A 17722-nucleotide genomic window follows, 5' to 3' on the forward strand; every position below is an offset into this window, starting at 1 on the left:
TCTTTATAATTTGTATGCTTTTGCAAAAACAGCGGGGGTGATAATTTTCGAATTAATGACTAGTCGTTGCCTGACAGACTAATTGATTCCTCTTTCTATAAAAAGTGTGGCCTTACAGTAAATTTGCATGTGCTCTTATACCGGTCATAGTTACATCATCGTCATAGTTACCGGTCACGAGCGCCTATCGAGAATGGATTGAGCAATATCCTCATAAATATAGTTGCTATACATAATTAGAATGAGACGAAGCTACTGTGCGGTCTTTTCCCTTTCTTTTCTGTAGCTCTGTAACGCAGACTTATCTATCTATGAGCCGCATTATATAATATAAATAATAATAATATCAGCCCTGTATAATGTACTGTCTCACTATTGGGCACGGGCCTCCTCTACTACTGAGAGGGAATAGGCCTTAGTCCACCACGCTGGCCTAGTGCGGGTTGGTAGACTTCACACACCCTCGAAAATTCCTAGTAGAGAATTTCTCAGATATGCGTGTTTCCTCACGATGTTTTCCTTCACCGTTAAAGCAAGCGATAATTCACAAAGAATAAATACACACATAATTTTAGAAAAGTCAGAGGTGTGTGCCCTTGGGATTTGAACCTGCGGACATTCGTCTCGGCAGTACGTTCCACAACCAACTAGGCTATCGCGGCTTTTTTGAGCCGCATTATCCCTTTATTTCTGTTATACGCAATGTATAGTGTGAGTATAGAACTCGAATCTACAAAACCATAAAAGTTAAGTTTGTTGTTAAATTGTAATTTTAATCACACAATTTAGTGAAGTGAAATTAAAAACTTCTGCAAATACCTTTGGATAAAGTAAACTTCTCTATACATTATCGAAAACATTTTAGAAATAAAGCACAAACAATTATTTTGTAATATTTTATTAGACACAATGTAACCTTTTGTACACTATAAACTGGCGATAAGGTAATTTACGCAGGTGGAAGTAGGAAGTCGGTTTTCCACATTTTTCACAAATCAATTGAAAGACAATACATTTTTACAATAATATTGTAAGAATAAAGTATCTACCTAATAATTAAAAATGGGAACATCAGGAATCTACAAAAAAAGATGTCAGGCCGTTGAAACATTCATATTAAAAAGTGACAATATTATAATAATTATTGCACACTGCACATACTAGACAACGAAAAATTCTATGAAAGCTAATGTAATTAGGTTGTTGAATTTATACTAATACAGCGTGTAGTCAAAGCGCAGGTAAAATTTTATTATGGAATAAAAGTATCTTAACAACATACTTATTATGTGAGTGAATAAAAATACTATTACTATTAAATTGAATTAAAATGTTACTGCCTACAAATATACCGTGTTTAAGACATAAAAAGGACTGTGCAATATACAAACTAGCATTTTGTAGCCCATACTAAATATAATATTCATCATAAATATATGATAGGAAATAATTATATAATAGCCATTATTATTTATATAATAGCTGTCGTAAAATTATTGAGAAGAAATAAATACTCGCAAATGTCGACGAAGGTAACATTACGTTTACCTTTGTATGTTCCAAAAGTGCTCGAGGCATAGACCCCAGTTGCGAGAATATAATAAACTAGAAAAATCTGTATACAATCACATGATAAAATACATTGCAAGCGTGGGTTAAAAATGTCAGCAATATTAATATTGTAGTTCAAAGAAACTCAATTAATGTATTCCACTAGATTACCTATGTACATTTTAAAACTGTAAAATAAATCAACGGCGAAATAATATATAGACATCTTAAAAAAAAGTTGAATGAAGTAGTGTACCTGAGAATCAAGAAATAAACCAACAAAATTGTTACTTACTGAAAAAAGTCAAAACGATCACATCACATTCACGTCACATTTTATTAAATTATATGGTTTGCATTGGTTTATTGCATGCTTTTGTGCGGCTAGTTAACCTGCGGCCTGCCGAGCTACTGCAAGTTGACCATCTGACTTCAAAAATTTAGCTAAAATTACAGAAACTACCCAAGATCACTTGAACCGTTTACTAGCCCCATAACAATGAAATCACATAAAATTTATTGAGAAAATTTTTATTTAGATATAAAATTTTTATTATGTGTTCGGTCAATTATTTTACGTAAGGCCCGAGGCACCATAACGACGACGTCTTTGTGGTTCGTAAAAAGGTTGAGTACAGGTGCTTTTAAGAGTTCTTGAATGTGTAAGACTAATTTATTTGTTGTTCCAAGATGCTTCTTTACTTTTTGATCGTGAACGTAGTAAAGTTTTAGTAAGATATAACTAAGTAATATTTGCTTATAATTTTATGACATTCATTCACGTTATTTTTCCATATTTCAGAACTCCATTAATATAAAATATATCAATGTGTATTAGGGCCCTCCTCCGATTGAAAGACCATGAGCATTCGTACCTTGCATTTTACGGCGCACAATTATAGGTGGGAATATGGAAAGAATTATGAATGTTATTAAAAAAATAAAACTTTGGTCTTTTGACAATTTTTATCTATCAAAATGTTTATTAAATTGTTCAAGATTATAGTGATGGTTGCAAATAAAAATTATGCGTATTTTAGGAGAAGCACGAAATCAAAAATTGCAATGGAGTTTTCATTAGGGAAGTGATAAAACAATATCTAAATGATAAAAAAATGTAAACAACCAAAGTAAAAATATCATATTGTAAAAATATACTTTAAATTTCGAATAGGTATGTTCTAAAAATACGCTCAGCGCGCCGCTTTGTTGGTGGAATTGTTAGAAGGGAAAGGATTGGATGAAACTTAGCGTACAAATTCACCGTTTCTAATTCCGCAATGTCAGAGATAAGTGAGGGTTTAGATTTTTTTCCAGTAAGTAACTTGAAACTGTCGTCAGCAAATACTGTAGCTATTACAGCAACTCTCTGCTCCAAATGATGTACACTTGCATGATCAGAATATTATCATATCCTTACTTCATCATGATCATACCCTGGTCGAATGAATCAGTCTATAAAGCTTGAAATAATTTCACAATATACTATGTAAAATACCTACCATAATCAGATATTAACTTAAAGCAAATAAATATGATTCCTAAAACAATGGAATTGTATGGCTCGATGTTCCTATAGCCATAGATCACAAAGAATAATATAAAATTGTACAATGCTACCAAAAATGTAACACAAATAAAATTAATTTATTACAGACACTTATAAGTTGGCTAGCTCACACACAAGCAGAACAACAAGAATGCACGAAAATCTAAATGCAACGACAATAATGCTTATAGTACCGTAAAACATTTTACACTTGCTCCTACAAAATACTTTCGAGCATAAGATTTATAGGTCGATTATCTAAAGCGGGCGGTAACGACATATTCGCATGTTGCGCGCGTTGTTAGCGCCACTATTAACTAACCTTCGTCGACGTCACAACGCAATGCTCACGCAACAACAAACTCAGGATATCACCATGTTTTGTTTGCGTCCATGTATCTGTACCTTCAATTATATTTCGTTTAACGTACTGTATAAAGTTGTATTCATGTGAGTAGTGTGACGTGCAAGCTTTAGTTAATCGGCCTATATTAAAGTTGTGTCAGAATTTGACTATAATAATGTGTGATATCTAATGATTTATATATTATATAAGCTAAGATTAATTATTTTGTTTTTACTGTAAAGTGTATCATTATTTAATATATAAGATTTATTGTTCATGAAACATTTTCATGCAATAGGTCGTCGGAATTGCTAGATATGTACAGAAAAATATGCGGATTTTCATATTTCATTCTTCCATTGATCGCTAGTTTCAGAAATAAATAATAATTTATATACAAGGCGTTAAAGCAGATATGAATTGAAATATAACGAATTTCACAAAAAATATTGAACAATCTCTCTTCTTCAAAATGAAATTTTCTGTCCATTAAATTAAAAGTAGAGATTTGTACGTACGAAGCAAGCGATCACAGCTACGAACTGCATGTACGACTAATCGCGAACACTCACATCGCGTATTATTATCTCTATTTCCAATAAAATAAATTAGAGGAGATCAATCGTATAATTACAATATTAATTTACAAAGATCGACATATGAACTAGATCAGTTCCGAAACTAGCAGGAGATCAGGCAAACACTTCAAAAGTTTTTACTCGCGATCAGTACATAACTCGTCAACATTGAAACATTTATAGAATGTTACTATTAAGATTATTTTTTCAAGTGGTATCCACGAACCGCTACATCTGCGTCGCCCTGCTGCGTCACAACGGCAGATGTTGAGATGGCAGTAAGAATGGTGGACTTGCGCAGATTAACTCATAATGATGAGTTGTCCGGTGTTATTGGCGTAGACGAGTCCCTGGCCCGGCTGCGGCGCCCAGCGCAGGCAGTTCAGGCTCGTGAAGCCGTGCTCCCAGTTCTGCTCCAGCTCCTTCACCGGAGACAGACCGGTTCGGCTCGAACTCTCTGTAAATATACATTTCTTACATTCATTCACTACATTACTTCACTATAAAATTTCTGTCGGTTTACTTTAATCACTAGTCGTTATTATAATATTTATACAAAACCTAGCGAGTAGCGACCTTATTAGGTTGTTGTAATTGTTAGCTAAGGTGTGTATGGTGTAGTGTATGGTGGAGAGGTACCGAGCGGGTCGAGGCGGTAGAGCAGCGCGAAGACGTTGTTGCGCGAGTGCGGCGCCGAGGTGAAGCGGCGCGAGCCGAGCCCCACCGCCAGGTGCCGCGCCGTCGGCGACAGCGCCACCGACACCGCCGCCTGCTCCATCACCGCCGTGTGCAGGCACTGGCCCAGCCGCGACCACTCCAGCGAGTACACGCCTGCGCACCACCACACGACACACTATAGTACTAATGATTTCTTATGTTTACGCGAATGTTAGACATTGAAATTAAACTAATTTTCGGATTCTATCGCGGTAATTAGTACTGCCCATTTCTAAAATTATACTCTTTTTATTTGTCATTTCCAAATTTCAGTTCCATAGGAAAAACCCCATCGAAAACAACGCTAGTGACCGTTATAAATATAATAGCACTATATCTTACCTAGCCAGTGGTTGGTGTTCCTGAGCCGAGGCACCGGTAAAAGCGCGACTAGCAGGCGCCCATCCCGCGATATGTCGATACTCGCATCATTGTGAATTCTGCACCTCTGCACGACTACATTTTTTGTAGCTAAAACGGAATAAATAAACGTACAATTTGTCATCCATCTCGATTGATCACGACATCAAGAGCGAATAATTTAGAATGGAAACCAACTGTCAGCGATATCTGGCGCGTCGCCGGTGGTGAAGTCCCAGGCCTGCACGCGGTGCGAGGGCGCGGGCAGTGCCTCGGAGATGATGCCGGCGTCGAGCAGCCCCGCCATGCCGCTGAGCCGCCGCCCGCCGCCCATGAGGCCGCTGAGCGAGCTGCCGAGCCCGCCAGGGGGCCCGCCGGGAGGCCCGCCGCCCCCTCCGCCGCCGCCACCTCCGCCTCCTCCGCCACTACCACCGCCGCCGCCTCCACTATCCCCTCCACCGCCTCCAGGGTTATTATTACCAGTGCCTTCGTCTTCAACTATCATAGCGTTCTGTATAATGAAATAATAAATATTGAGATTGACTCAAATTTAACGATGTATTGCAAACAAAAATATCTTTGAAATCCTTAATATATCCAACAGATAGGTATGAATCAAGAATTTCAAGTCTTTATAATATTATCATCACACCAAACACTCCGCTTTCATCACCAAAAAGTTCACTCACGTAACATTAACATAATATTAAGTTTATTTGTATTATAAGTTAAAGGATCGGCATCTTTATTAAGTTATAACTTGTAAATACTCTCGTTCTGGGAAAGGATTATATACTTTACGTAGGCAAAGAATTCCTAGAATTGTACAATTTACCTCAAGTATTTGTCACTTGCGTAATTAATAGGCTATTCCACGGCTTATCAACGCTTTATCTACTAGAGATGCTTGTTCTAAAAAGAGATTACAAACCTGCGCTAGTATAATGGGCTGCAGGTAGTCGTGTATCCTTGGAATGCGTTGCACGGTGATGCCTGACATGTCCATGCCGCTGGGCATTTCGGCGGGCACGGCGGTGCCCGTCAGATTGTTTAGAAAACCGGCCACTTGGGGCTGCGCCTCGGGCCTGTTCGCGCTGTCGCTTCGGGGCGTCAAGATATGAGGTCGATACACTGTAAATGGCCGTCGGGTTCCCGTTTCTGGGTTATTCTGTAAAGGTGATCCATTTTCTTGTAGATTGTCTGTGCTGTTTGGTTGTAACGCGAACATTTCGCGCACTGAAGATGGTGTATACAAGCGAATAGTCTGGAGGCGTCTAAATCTATTTCTAGGAGCATTTCTGAGGGCTTGGCTTGCAATTCTTATGAAATTTACTCTTTCATTAATCTCGCGCATGCTTTGTGCTCTTGTCGGATCTCGATTTGTATTCCTAGTCGTAGGAGGGGCATTTGATGGGCCCGCGACAGGCTCATTGTTCTGGGCTTCGCGCCTAGCCACCATAAAGCGTGTTCGGTTAGTCCGGTTCGGCATATTCCGCAGATGCGGTATTCTATAAGTGGATATTGGAGGCATTACTCGTTTTTTAATGAGTGGATGCGCGGAAGGATTTGTTCTGTGCAAAGCTTTTAAGCGTTTGCTCTCTATGTATAATTCCCTTCTGTTTCTGGCAGTAGCGGAGTTATTTCTATTCGCCGCAGCAATTTGCACGGCAAGTCTATCGCTCCATCTCTGTGAAGGAAAGCTCGAAGAGGATGCTGACAAATCTAGCACTTCACAAGCATTTCCGCTTGTGCTAGCGCCTTGAGATAAAGAACGCTTTTCGGCATCTGTGGGTTTATTTTCTTTCTGTTTTTTGTCTTCTTTGGCTTCTTCGTTCCGCGTGTTGGTAGAAAGCATTGACTCGTCGGGCCCATCGACATTTACTGGTCCAGCATCGTCTACGTTCTGTATGCGCACCACATCCATTGATTCCAGGGGTTGTGATGTCGAAGCTGTGTTAAGTCCGGTTCGCCCGGGGTTTCTATTTGCCATTAGCATGTAACAGGTGAGTGCCATCGCTTTCTTAAGCGTACGCAACATGATTATAATGAGTTGACTGAGGCCTCGTTCCTCCAGGCACATCATCATCATATTAAACATCACCGATAACACCTGCATAGCTCGCATACGTATCTCATGCCTCGTCGCATTAATTTCTATAGCGCGTGAAAAATCTCGGCGGGACCTATAAGAATACCTTTGTCCTAAACGATTAGTAGCAGGATTACGAGAGCGTCGCCGGACTTCATCGTCGTGTCGCCACCTGCTGGTGGATTGAACCCTTCGACGCGCTGAAGAGGATCTTGGGGCATCTGGCGACGATCGACTATGTGCTTCCGACCGTCTCTCTCTGCTATTTCTTGGGCTATTCGCAGGTGAATCATTTCGTCTTTCGCTAGCCTCTGGTGCATTATTGTTGCCAGATGTAGAAGGAGCATCCGGATTCCTTTCTTCTTCCCTGCTTCCATCTGTGTCGCGCTGTAGGGACCTCGTACTCCGATTAGTATTCCTGGGTGATGGGTCTGACATTTCAGCCAACATCATGCACCTCTCTAAGAGGGACCTTGTATAGTAACCAGGAACGTCCGGCCGGCCCGTTTCTCGGTGCAATGTAAGTATACGTCTACGTAAATTCTCCCACATTATACGCAGTTCACGGGTAGTGATACGGCTCCTGCGTTGGGATAGATTGACCAGCTGTACGGTGTGCTTGTGCAAAGCACTGATCCCGCTCCTTACTTTTCTGTATGCTTCATCAGGAGGTATCGAGCCACCTCCTCTTGGCCAAAAGGAATCACGACTAGTAGAAGGGCGACTTAAATCAAAAGTGGACGGCACTCGTCGTTGTGAGGGCCCTGCTTCGTCAACTGGTGCGGCGCCCGCTTGTTCTCCATCAGACCCACTTTGGGTCCGGACTCGGAATCTATCACTTGATAGCGAAACATTTACTCCATTAGAATCACGGGACGAACCCTCGCGTTGTGAATCACCCGATAACTCGAATACCATTCTATCAGTGGAGAAAGCGCGGGCATTAGCTTGTTCGGATGTCGAGGGCCCATCGGCTGAGTGTGAATTATGTTCCCGGAATGTCGAATTTCTTGTCCGTAATATATTAACTTCTAAACTATCGTCGCTATCCGAGTCGGAACTGGAGAGGAACTCCCGGCGCCAGCTGGAGCTGAGGAGTCTGGCGCGAGGTCGCGAGGAGCGCGTGTCGGAGCGGCCGCGGTGCGAGCGCGCGCCGTCGTCGGAGTGCGGGCGCGAGCCGTCGCCGCGCCGCCCGCCCTCGGTGCCCGCCAGCATGGACAGCGACATGTCGGTGATCAAATTTAAAAGTCTTGTGCCGGAATCTCTCAAAATATCGCGAATAAGGTCTAGACTTTCGTTGAGAGTTTGAGCGTCTAAAGGTGCTGTCGTGGGGCTCATCTGCGTAGAAGAGTTAGCCATCGTTGGTCTTCTTCTCTCGGTTGGATTACGTAGCTCGCCTTCTGGAAAGTAATGATGCATGGTTCGGCGTGGCGGCGAGGGTTGTGTCGCGCTCTCGGTGGACGTCGATGACTCTCCGCGTGAGGAATCGAGATCTCTTCGTGTGGGTGAAAAATTGCGTCTGCGAAACACAAATACGCGTCTCGATATCGATCCCGACCTTGCAGAAGTGAAAATACTGGTGCGCGATGAATTTGCATTATCGGCCCCCGACCGATGCGCGGGGCCGGCAAGCGATATGCGACTGGCTCTAGGTGTACTGTTGGATGAAGAAAACGGATTCGGCAACAACCTTGTCGGGCCATCGTTCTGTTCGCCCAAACCGAAAGATCTTCCGTATTCATTGAGCGGTTGAAATGCTGAAGATCGGGAACCGAAGGAAGTACGTTCCGTTGTTGAAGAATCTTGATTTCTGTAGCCGATATGAAAATACGAAATTTATAGTTCAAATTGTAAATGGATACTTTACGTACAAATAACGAACAAAGTGAATATATATATGTTACCTTGACCTGTCCGTTTCCAACGACAGCACGTCAAGATTAAGGATGCGGGTGCCGGTTTCACTTTCGCCGTTGTTTTCGCTGGTGGAAGCTCCCTGACTGCCTTCGCCGTCTGCAGCGCTTTGGCGTTGCCTACTTGAGCCAATTCTGGTCCAACTTGAAGTATCAGAAGATAAATCCGTCTCCATTGGATCTGTACCACGGTCCATCTAAATATACAAAATAGTAATTATGTGAATGTACAGGAGCCGCAAGTAGTTCCAACAAAAGGAAATATAACTATTTCAATAACAAAATACTTGTAATAAAATTGCAAGATTACCGTAGTAGGTACTGGTGGATTATTAAGCCGATTTCGCACCATAAACAGCCTTTGATAATTTCTGACCAAGCTGTCATAGCGTTGTACTAAATTTTGATATGAGTTCACAATCATATCTTGGGCTGAACCCGAGTTGTCCCCCGATTGGTTTGAACCAGGACTGTCACCATCCTCTCTCCTGTTGGTGATGGGACTGTTACTGAATACCGATTGTGCTAACAATGTGTTGTTCGCGACTACGGAGCCTACGGGGCCACGTAGAGATATACCTGTGATCAGCTTATAGCCCAACGCATCGAACGCCACATACCTGAAATTTGTAAACTGACAAGAATATAAAGTATAACTAATAAAATCTCGAGTAATCATAATCTACATGTTGATTTTTCATATTGTATTTCCTTCCCATACCAACCTAACTTTTTCATTCACGTTGTTGGTAGATACTTTTGTGAATGGGGCTGGTTGGCTCCAATCCCAAAAATATAATTCATTGTAAGTGGCGATCACCAACAGCTGTTCCCGAGGATGGAATGCTATAGATGCTATCACCGTTTCATTGCGCACATTCCATACTTCACTGCCACCCTGCGATCGGAACAAGTCGGTATAATATAGCAACTCAATATAACATCTTGTCTTAACATAATATCCGTGCTACTAGTTGCTTCCATGCATATACAATACTTAGGCGATACCTCAAGGTCCATTTTCATACATTTTGTTTCACCTTTAATCTGGGTAATTAAACAAGTATTGGCAAGTAAAAAACGTAAAAATAATTAATAATCATGGATATTTCGGCCTTTAAAATTTAATATGACGAAATTTTAAAGGCCGAAATATCCATGATTATTAATTATTTTTACGTTTTTCTTCAACTGCGAGAACTAATCACTAACTAGACGTGAATTTAAATTCTTTACTTGCCAATACTTGTTTAGTTACCCAGATTAAAGGTGAAACAAAATGTATGAAAATGGACCTTGAGGTATCGCCTTAAGGGTTAAGACAAGAAACCTCTATCACCGAAGTTAATGTTTTTATTTTTATATAATATTTAATAAAAAGGGCATTGATGACTTCCTCAATCAATAATTTGGATGTGCTTTATATTATATGTAAATACTACCGAGTTCTATGTAAATAACTTACACTAGCAATATCCCACACCCTTACTTGGCCACCAAGGCAGCCAGAGCCAATCAGTTGTGTGTGCGACGGATGGAATGCAATACACCATGGTGTCCTAGGGTGTCCCTTAAGGATCCTCACATGCTTGCCACTAGCCAGCTCAGAAACATACACATTGTGATTTCCATGTGTTGAAGCAACTTTAGTCCTGCAGTACATACATATAAATAAATACAGATACATATAGTCATATTTATTTACTGTATTTAAGTGAAAAGTAAAATAATTCTATAAAATTATGCTGTTCCCTATAATTCATTTTGTACATCATTCTACAAATGCGACTATCAAAATGCAAGTCTTGTATGAAGCAAAAAATTGTGTGTAGTAGGGACATATCATCTCTGTTCACTCATATTGTACACATTACTTCATATAATTACCTCTTCATCCAAATAAGTAACCTAATAAATATATATTTTTTAACTGAATTATGTGGTTTATAATTCAACAGAATCAACAAAGATGTGTAATCATGTTCATGTTAATCAAAATGTATGTACCATAAACTAAAATATTCTGTTTTCCATAATGAATGGTCGAGGGTCCTTCCACTGGGATTCAGTAGCCCTGTGTAGCCACTAGCCAACTATGAAGCTTTAATATTTAAAACAACACACAATATGTGCTCTCAGTTATGAAACATATAATTTCAAAATAATATCCCATATTCTCAGAATTTTGAAATCACAAACTTCATTCTGAAAATCTTTCAAAATAATAAAATTCTATACATATTCTTTCTGACTAAAATGACTACTTTTGTTTGATTTAATTTTAAAGTTTATAGATATGTGAGTTATTTAAAATTGTTGTATGTTTTATACAAGTACAAACACCAATCACTGAATGGATTTGAATCAAATTTAGAACACAGATAGATTATACACTTAATTAACTTATCAGAGGCTATATGCATACTTGGTATATCGAAAAAGTACAAATCTGACTTTTGCTGCCAAATGGATCCATCAAATAAAAAATTTACATACTATAAATATAGAAATAAATGTACAGAACTTACCCATCTGGACTGAAGACCATCAAAAATGTAGATCTTGGGTAGCCAGGTAAATCACAACTCTAAAAAAATATTAGCACTTTAATATCTATACTAATTTATAAGTCCAAAAGTAAATGACTGCATGTTACATTTTTATGGATGAACCATTTTGGTACAGAATAAGCATAAACACTAACAGTATTTTATTAATATTTGTCACAAACTGAAATCCACACAAGCAAAGCCACGAGCAAAAGCTAGTATACACAAGATTTTATTGTTTAATCATTTCATAAAGATATTATTTTCTATACGAATAACACAAATATGATTTAAATGCTATCATCACACAGGTAGTAGAATGGACTATGAGTTTGTAGCATGACTTTGCAAAATTCAAAGTTGTCTTACTCGTATTTTGAGTGGTTTTTGCACAAGTATATCCTCAGCTAAATTTTCCAGGACCAGTTTGTTTGGGGGATAGTTAGGAGGGTTTATGCCCCTTTCTCGCCATTGCCAACTGCGTGCAATGTTGCCCACCACTGGCGTTTCATCTACTTGATCCTGCTTGATGCCAAGCCACTCATTGTCAATTGATGGATCCATCCTATAAGTAGGTTCAACTAAATTATTTCAAGTTCTATTCAGAAATTACTTAATACATTGCCATTTTAATTACATGCCATTCATACCTTGTTAACTATGTAGCAATTGGATTTGAAACCATATATGTGATCTGTAATTCATAATTGCTTATTTTAGTGATCTTCATGTAAAATAACATTAAATTTCTTAGTCCTTCATTCATTAGTTAAAATAAACGATAATGTTATTGTTTTTTGACCATTTGTTTTTCACCTATTAGACTTATGTAATCTGGTGGAAAACATCTCGAGTTTTTTTAATATTATGTGACTGTAGGAGCATATAATGTCATGTGTACAGGGTAGATTAAACATTGTACATATACCTACCTACCTACTTTAAATGACCGGGGCGCTTGCGAGCCATATTGAAAATGTCGTATTACGGATTTCACTTGATAATTCAGTATGTAATATAGTGAATACTGTATAAATCATAGGTTAACAACACAACTATCACTATTTTTCAATGAATCGGACTAAATCTTGTACACAAAACATCTAATGTACACGCAAAAAAAGTATAAAAAACAAAGACTACCTTTTTCATATTGGAAATATACACTATTAACTGAAGTTAAAAGATGTTATTCATTAATTATATTACACACGGATAGTTTATTCTATGTTTTTTTATGAAAATTATGCTTTTACGATCACAAAATATACAGAAAACAATCCAAGTCAATATGCGCCAGCTGCGAACTGTCAAAATTTAAGAAATGTACACAGATAAAATATCACTCTATTTAAAAAATAAAATGAACAGACATGAAACTGACATTCTCAGCGTTAATAACTGAAAACTATTAGTTATTTTTACAGGTGACTGTAGAAAAGTTCAGTTCATTGTTCCCCATCCCGAGCAAAAGGCCTTAGACAATTCGTTCCATATTTGGCGGAGCGCGAGTTACGGGCATGAATATGCAAGGACAAACGAATGATTTCTTAAAAAAAAAATTTAGATCTTTTTCTTCATTTTATTTGTCATATTGTGTATCTAATAGTGCTATAATTAGTAAACAATATTTTGTAATTCAAGGTATTGGATGGTGTTTCTGTTGTTTATTGGCGGTCGTATCGCTTATAATCAGGCGAACGAAAAGGTCGTCTTGTCATTCAAAACAATTAAAAAAAACACGAACGCATGCCAATGCATGAGAAAACATATTTATCGCGGGCCGAGGTAAAATGTAGTGATTATATTCTCTTTGGGCCGAGGAGCATACGACACAGCATAGTATGAATAGGTACCTACCTCTTAGTTGCATCAACACATTGAGGCGTAACCGGGCCCACGAACATTTCCCTCCGTTTTCATCTCCGATTCTGGAAATCCCTTTCCTTGCCCCTCTATTCCTTCCCCAACTTCCTCTCCCTAGTTCCCTCCCGGGACGCTGTAGTTACTAAGCCGGGAGTCTAGTATCCATGGTCCATTTTCTATCCAGCAGTGGCCCTTGATGATACAGCAGCGATTCTACAAATATTTATTGGCGAAGAGAAATACAACGTTATAATATATTAATTCTGCATAATCTTTAAATTAGATACTCAATTAAAATTATTTAAAATAAAGAATGCAAAAGGAGTGAAGTTAATATTATTGTTCCCATTACTTAACTGTAGCCGACGTTCAGGAAGTGACGTGTGTCTAATGCAGCGCCTAGCTTTGTGTCGCGCTCCTCCTTACTGAATTAATTTTGACAAGCTTTTACTTAAATTTAAATTTTAAGTAGGTAAAAGCCTTTGAAATGTCCTGTTCGTCTTTAAAGCTTGTAAACATACAGCTGCAGTTTGTGTCATAACTATAATATTATCAGTTTTAGTTTTCAGTAATGATTTATAGTAGATAATTATAATTTATTCTTATATGCAAAGTAGTGTAAATCAAATATGTGAAATATTTTTTTATAGACAATTAAATTTAGTAATATATCTAAATATCTATTTACGAGTTATTATTCTTATTCTTCAGCGTCGCACAAAGTGGATATAAGTCATATATGGGAAAGCTTATTGGCCATTTTCAGATGATCCATACGATCCATGCTATACGCTCTATGGCATGATGCCACGGAGTTTTTATGGGGTAAATTTGGGTGACCTACAGTCAGTCCGAAATTGGCACGAAGAGAATTCTCGTGAATCATAAATTTATCAGGATAAAAACAGTAACAGACCAGAAGCTTTAGGGTGCGAATATTACCTACTTAATATTGGGTAATTCTTATTTTTTTTTCTGATAGCGCTATTATTTATTTATTTATCCTTCACTATAGGCAATGACGTTTTTTCCATTTCAACTTCGTTTATTTGCGAATCTATATTCGATGGCTTTAGTGTGAATTTCCGGTAATAGGAATCCTTTGAACACTTAACCTCTTAACAGTAGAGCGAGCACCCTAATTACTCCTTGGAATTCGTTAGGTACCTGCCCATATAAGACTCGTTGAAATTGGTGCCCAGCCGTTTCGAATTACTTCGGATAAACAGGTTTTGACAACATGCAAATGAAGCACGGCCTACATTGGCTTACAAAAAGGTAGACATCACAGGGATATCACTCTTTGCAGAGCACTTGTTGGGGATAAAGCAGTCAACAGCAGTGCCCAATGGCCAAAATAATTATAAAATATTACTACAATTATACGCCAGTAAAATGTGCATGGAAACGGTAATGCCGTAAAGCTTTGCCTGTCCCGACGAGGGTAGGTACTTCCAGCTACGGCGCAATACGATTACCTATATTCTTCAACGAAAGAAAATAACTAAAACCAAAGTAAGTAAATAAATTTCTTAACATTTTCAATTTTTTTTATTTCTTATAACTTTTCTTGGAATTTTGATTAACAATGTTAGATTTTAGAAGAGTAAATTAATAAACTAATTTAGCTTCATGGAGGTCGACTGACTCTACATTACACACAATATCTTATCAGTTATTACAGGTATTATAAGCTCACTTTATAAATAATACCTACTCATAGCGATAACCGCAAAGGTATTGCCTGTATGACAAAAAAGTAAAAAAGTTGTTGCATAAATTGCATTTTTTTTGTACTCACCGTACATATTTTTCAATATCTATGAATGTATACCTTCAAAAATAATAGACAGTCTCCTAAGATAGTTACTTATTGCCCCATCTCAAAAATCTACTCTGCATCGTACTTGCCTATGCTATACTATTGTTGTCAATTAGTGAATACTAGTGATACTGCTTATTCGTAATATGCAGCCGTAAGTAGGTACGTATTTTTCACTGGTAATTATTTTATAGAGCGTGAAATATTTTTTTACATTTTGTTGCTTAATGATCGTAACATGAACGAATTACGGCATCTTAATACACCAAAATTATATGGCACGTTGCTACAATACATATAATATATACTCGAAATAAGATTACGTGAGGTTACGTGAGGCGGTGTAGAAAATTACTCTTTCATTCCGACATCATGTGCGTATAAACATCTATCTCTACCTACCCATATTATATGCCAAGCGGCGACGTAACGAGATTTTTCACAAAATTTGATTCGCGGCAATTTTACCCACGGAATGGATATTATTTTTTCGTAGGAGACGTGATGCGTTGCTGTGATTTAATATCAACCCTACAGTAATTTAAATATTTAACTTGTATTTTATGAGTGTGTCTGTATGGGATTGGCGAAAATAGATTTTCTAGAATTCGTATTTTTTCTCGATAAAAGTAGTATACCCGTTAACCTTTTGGGACGATATAGCGCAGCTTCTGCAGCTTCTGCAGCATTAGATTAATAATTATTATTCATTAGAATAATAACATTATAAATAATAATAGTATATAACATGTTTAATAAAGTATAAGCCATAACAGACTATTATATTAGGATTTTTTCCTCCAGCAAAAGGTGTAGTAACATTATTACACATTTTGATATGGGTATGATTGAGAGCGATCGCGCGTGAAATAGCGTCTCATGAATCTCTACCAAGAGACGTGCTATTTTAAAATGTTTACAATCATCGCCTTGAAACATTAAAATTTTAAAAACATTGTAGGTACTTTCTAATATTTGGATGTAAGTATGTTTGTATTTTATTTAAAAAAATAAAAACATTTTAACAAAAAAAATTGTACCGCCTTTAAAAATTATTTAACATTACATTTGTATATACTGCTTACCAGTTTTTAGTGGTTTTTGAAGGCGGTATCATTTTTTGTATTTTTTTTTAAAGTTTTTGCTTTTATGTGTTATTAAAAAGTAGTATACGTTGAGGACATCATAGTTGACGGCATCATTTTAAGAGTTTTCTGTTGTATTTCCAAAGTCAAGGTTTCAACAACAATAAAATATATACGTTACCACTAAGATGTTTTTATTACATAGATACGTTGTCCGAGCTCAATACTGACAAGACGAAAGTAAGGTAACTGCCCGACATTCACTTAGTCAACCTCCAACCACTGTCGCGGCTAGTCGGCTTACTAACTTCTTGTATTTTTATAAATAAAATGCCTTCCTATGTTTTTAGACGATGTACAAATTATACTCCAACTGTGAATGAAAAAACGTTTCATTTCATACGTTAGTAAGAAGTATACACTATTTAACTTATTTTTTAAACTTATAAATGCATTTCATTCGACTGTCATGGCGACGGGGCGGCCGACGCTCGGGCCCATTCGGAACCGCTCGGGCTCGCTCGGGCCGTATCGATGCGAGCCGCTAGGGCTGTGGCTATAGTAAATACTCCGCTGTTTTTATGTGCAATTTTGTTAGGGTATGACGCGTCTATTTGTAAAATGTCATTGCGTTACCATACGTAACGCACCGCTTTCAAATTAAAAAAAAATCAACAAAATAGGTTCACCCAGTCAAAAGTTCTGAGGTAACAAATATAAGAAAACAATACTGTCGAATTGAGAACCTTTTTTATGAAGTCGGTTAAAAAGTTTCAGTATCATTTACTTACATATGTTACGTCCGTACTCAGTACCATAAAACACAGGATTATAAGTAGACAATATTATGTTCTGTGGTCAGTGCATTGGTAAAACTTTTACAGTTGAGCTATTTACTGAATTTCGTTCGCGGCTTCACCCGTGTGAAAGTTTTCCGTGTGAGTGTATTATTGGGATTACGCCCAGCAAAAAGGCGTACTAACAACTGTTTCGAAGCTATATATTCGAAAACTATATATCTGTACTCTATACTATTATATAAACACTAGCTTTTGCCCGCGGCTCCGCCCGCGTTATAAAGTTTTTCAGGCTAAAGTTTTCCGTTATAAAAGTAGTAGTTTCCCGGGAGCCTTTGTTCTTCCCAGGGTCTCAAACTGTTTCCATACCAAATTTCATCTTAATACGTTGGGTGGTTTTTGAGTTTAACACGTTCAGGCAGACAGATGCAGCGAGGGACTTTGTTTTATAATATATATTTTTAGAACTTTTTAAGAGGAACAATCCCGTCATACATCAT

At 37.9% G+C, this 17722-nt stretch overlaps 1 protein-coding gene across 3 annotated transcripts; it reads right to left on the minus strand.

Annotated features, from left to right (window-relative positions):
• Positions 1 to 882: 882 nt before the first annotated feature.
• On the minus strand, positions 883 to 12985 carry LOC115451291. Of its 3 annotated transcripts, none has more exons than XM_037441809.1 (13): positions 12796 to 12985; positions 12303 to 12346; positions 12022 to 12217; positions 11632 to 11690; positions 10569 to 10755; positions 9829 to 10001; positions 9414 to 9723; positions 9095 to 9300; positions 6033 to 9000; positions 5300 to 5612; positions 5084 to 5212; positions 4664 to 4855; positions 883 to 4481 (listed from the first exon to the last, which is right to left on the minus strand). In XM_037441809.1, the coding sequence occupies exons 3-13, from the start codon at positions 12214 to 12216 to the stop codon at positions 4327 to 4329; spliced, it is 4887 nt and encodes a 1628-aa protein (XP_037297706.1). In that variant the 5' UTR covers position 12217; positions 12303 to 12346; positions 12796 to 12985; the 3' UTR covers positions 883 to 4326. The 3 variants fall into 3 exon arrangements, with proteins under 3 accessions (XP_037297706.1, XP_037297707.1, XP_037297708.1); XM_037441810.1 differs by lacking the exon at positions 12796 to 12985 and adding an exon at positions 12585 to 12776; XM_037441811.1 differs by lacking the exon at positions 12796 to 12985 and adding an exon at positions 12589 to 12775.
• Positions 12986 to 17722: the final 4737 nt, after the last annotated feature.

The sequence above is a fragment of the Manduca sexta genome, chromosome 23 (genome assembly GCF_014839805.1).
Source record: "Manduca sexta isolate Smith_Timp_Sample1 chromosome 23, JHU_Msex_v1.0, whole genome shotgun sequence".
Taxonomy (NCBI): Eukaryota; Metazoa; Arthropoda; class Insecta; order Lepidoptera; family Sphingidae; genus Manduca; species Manduca sexta.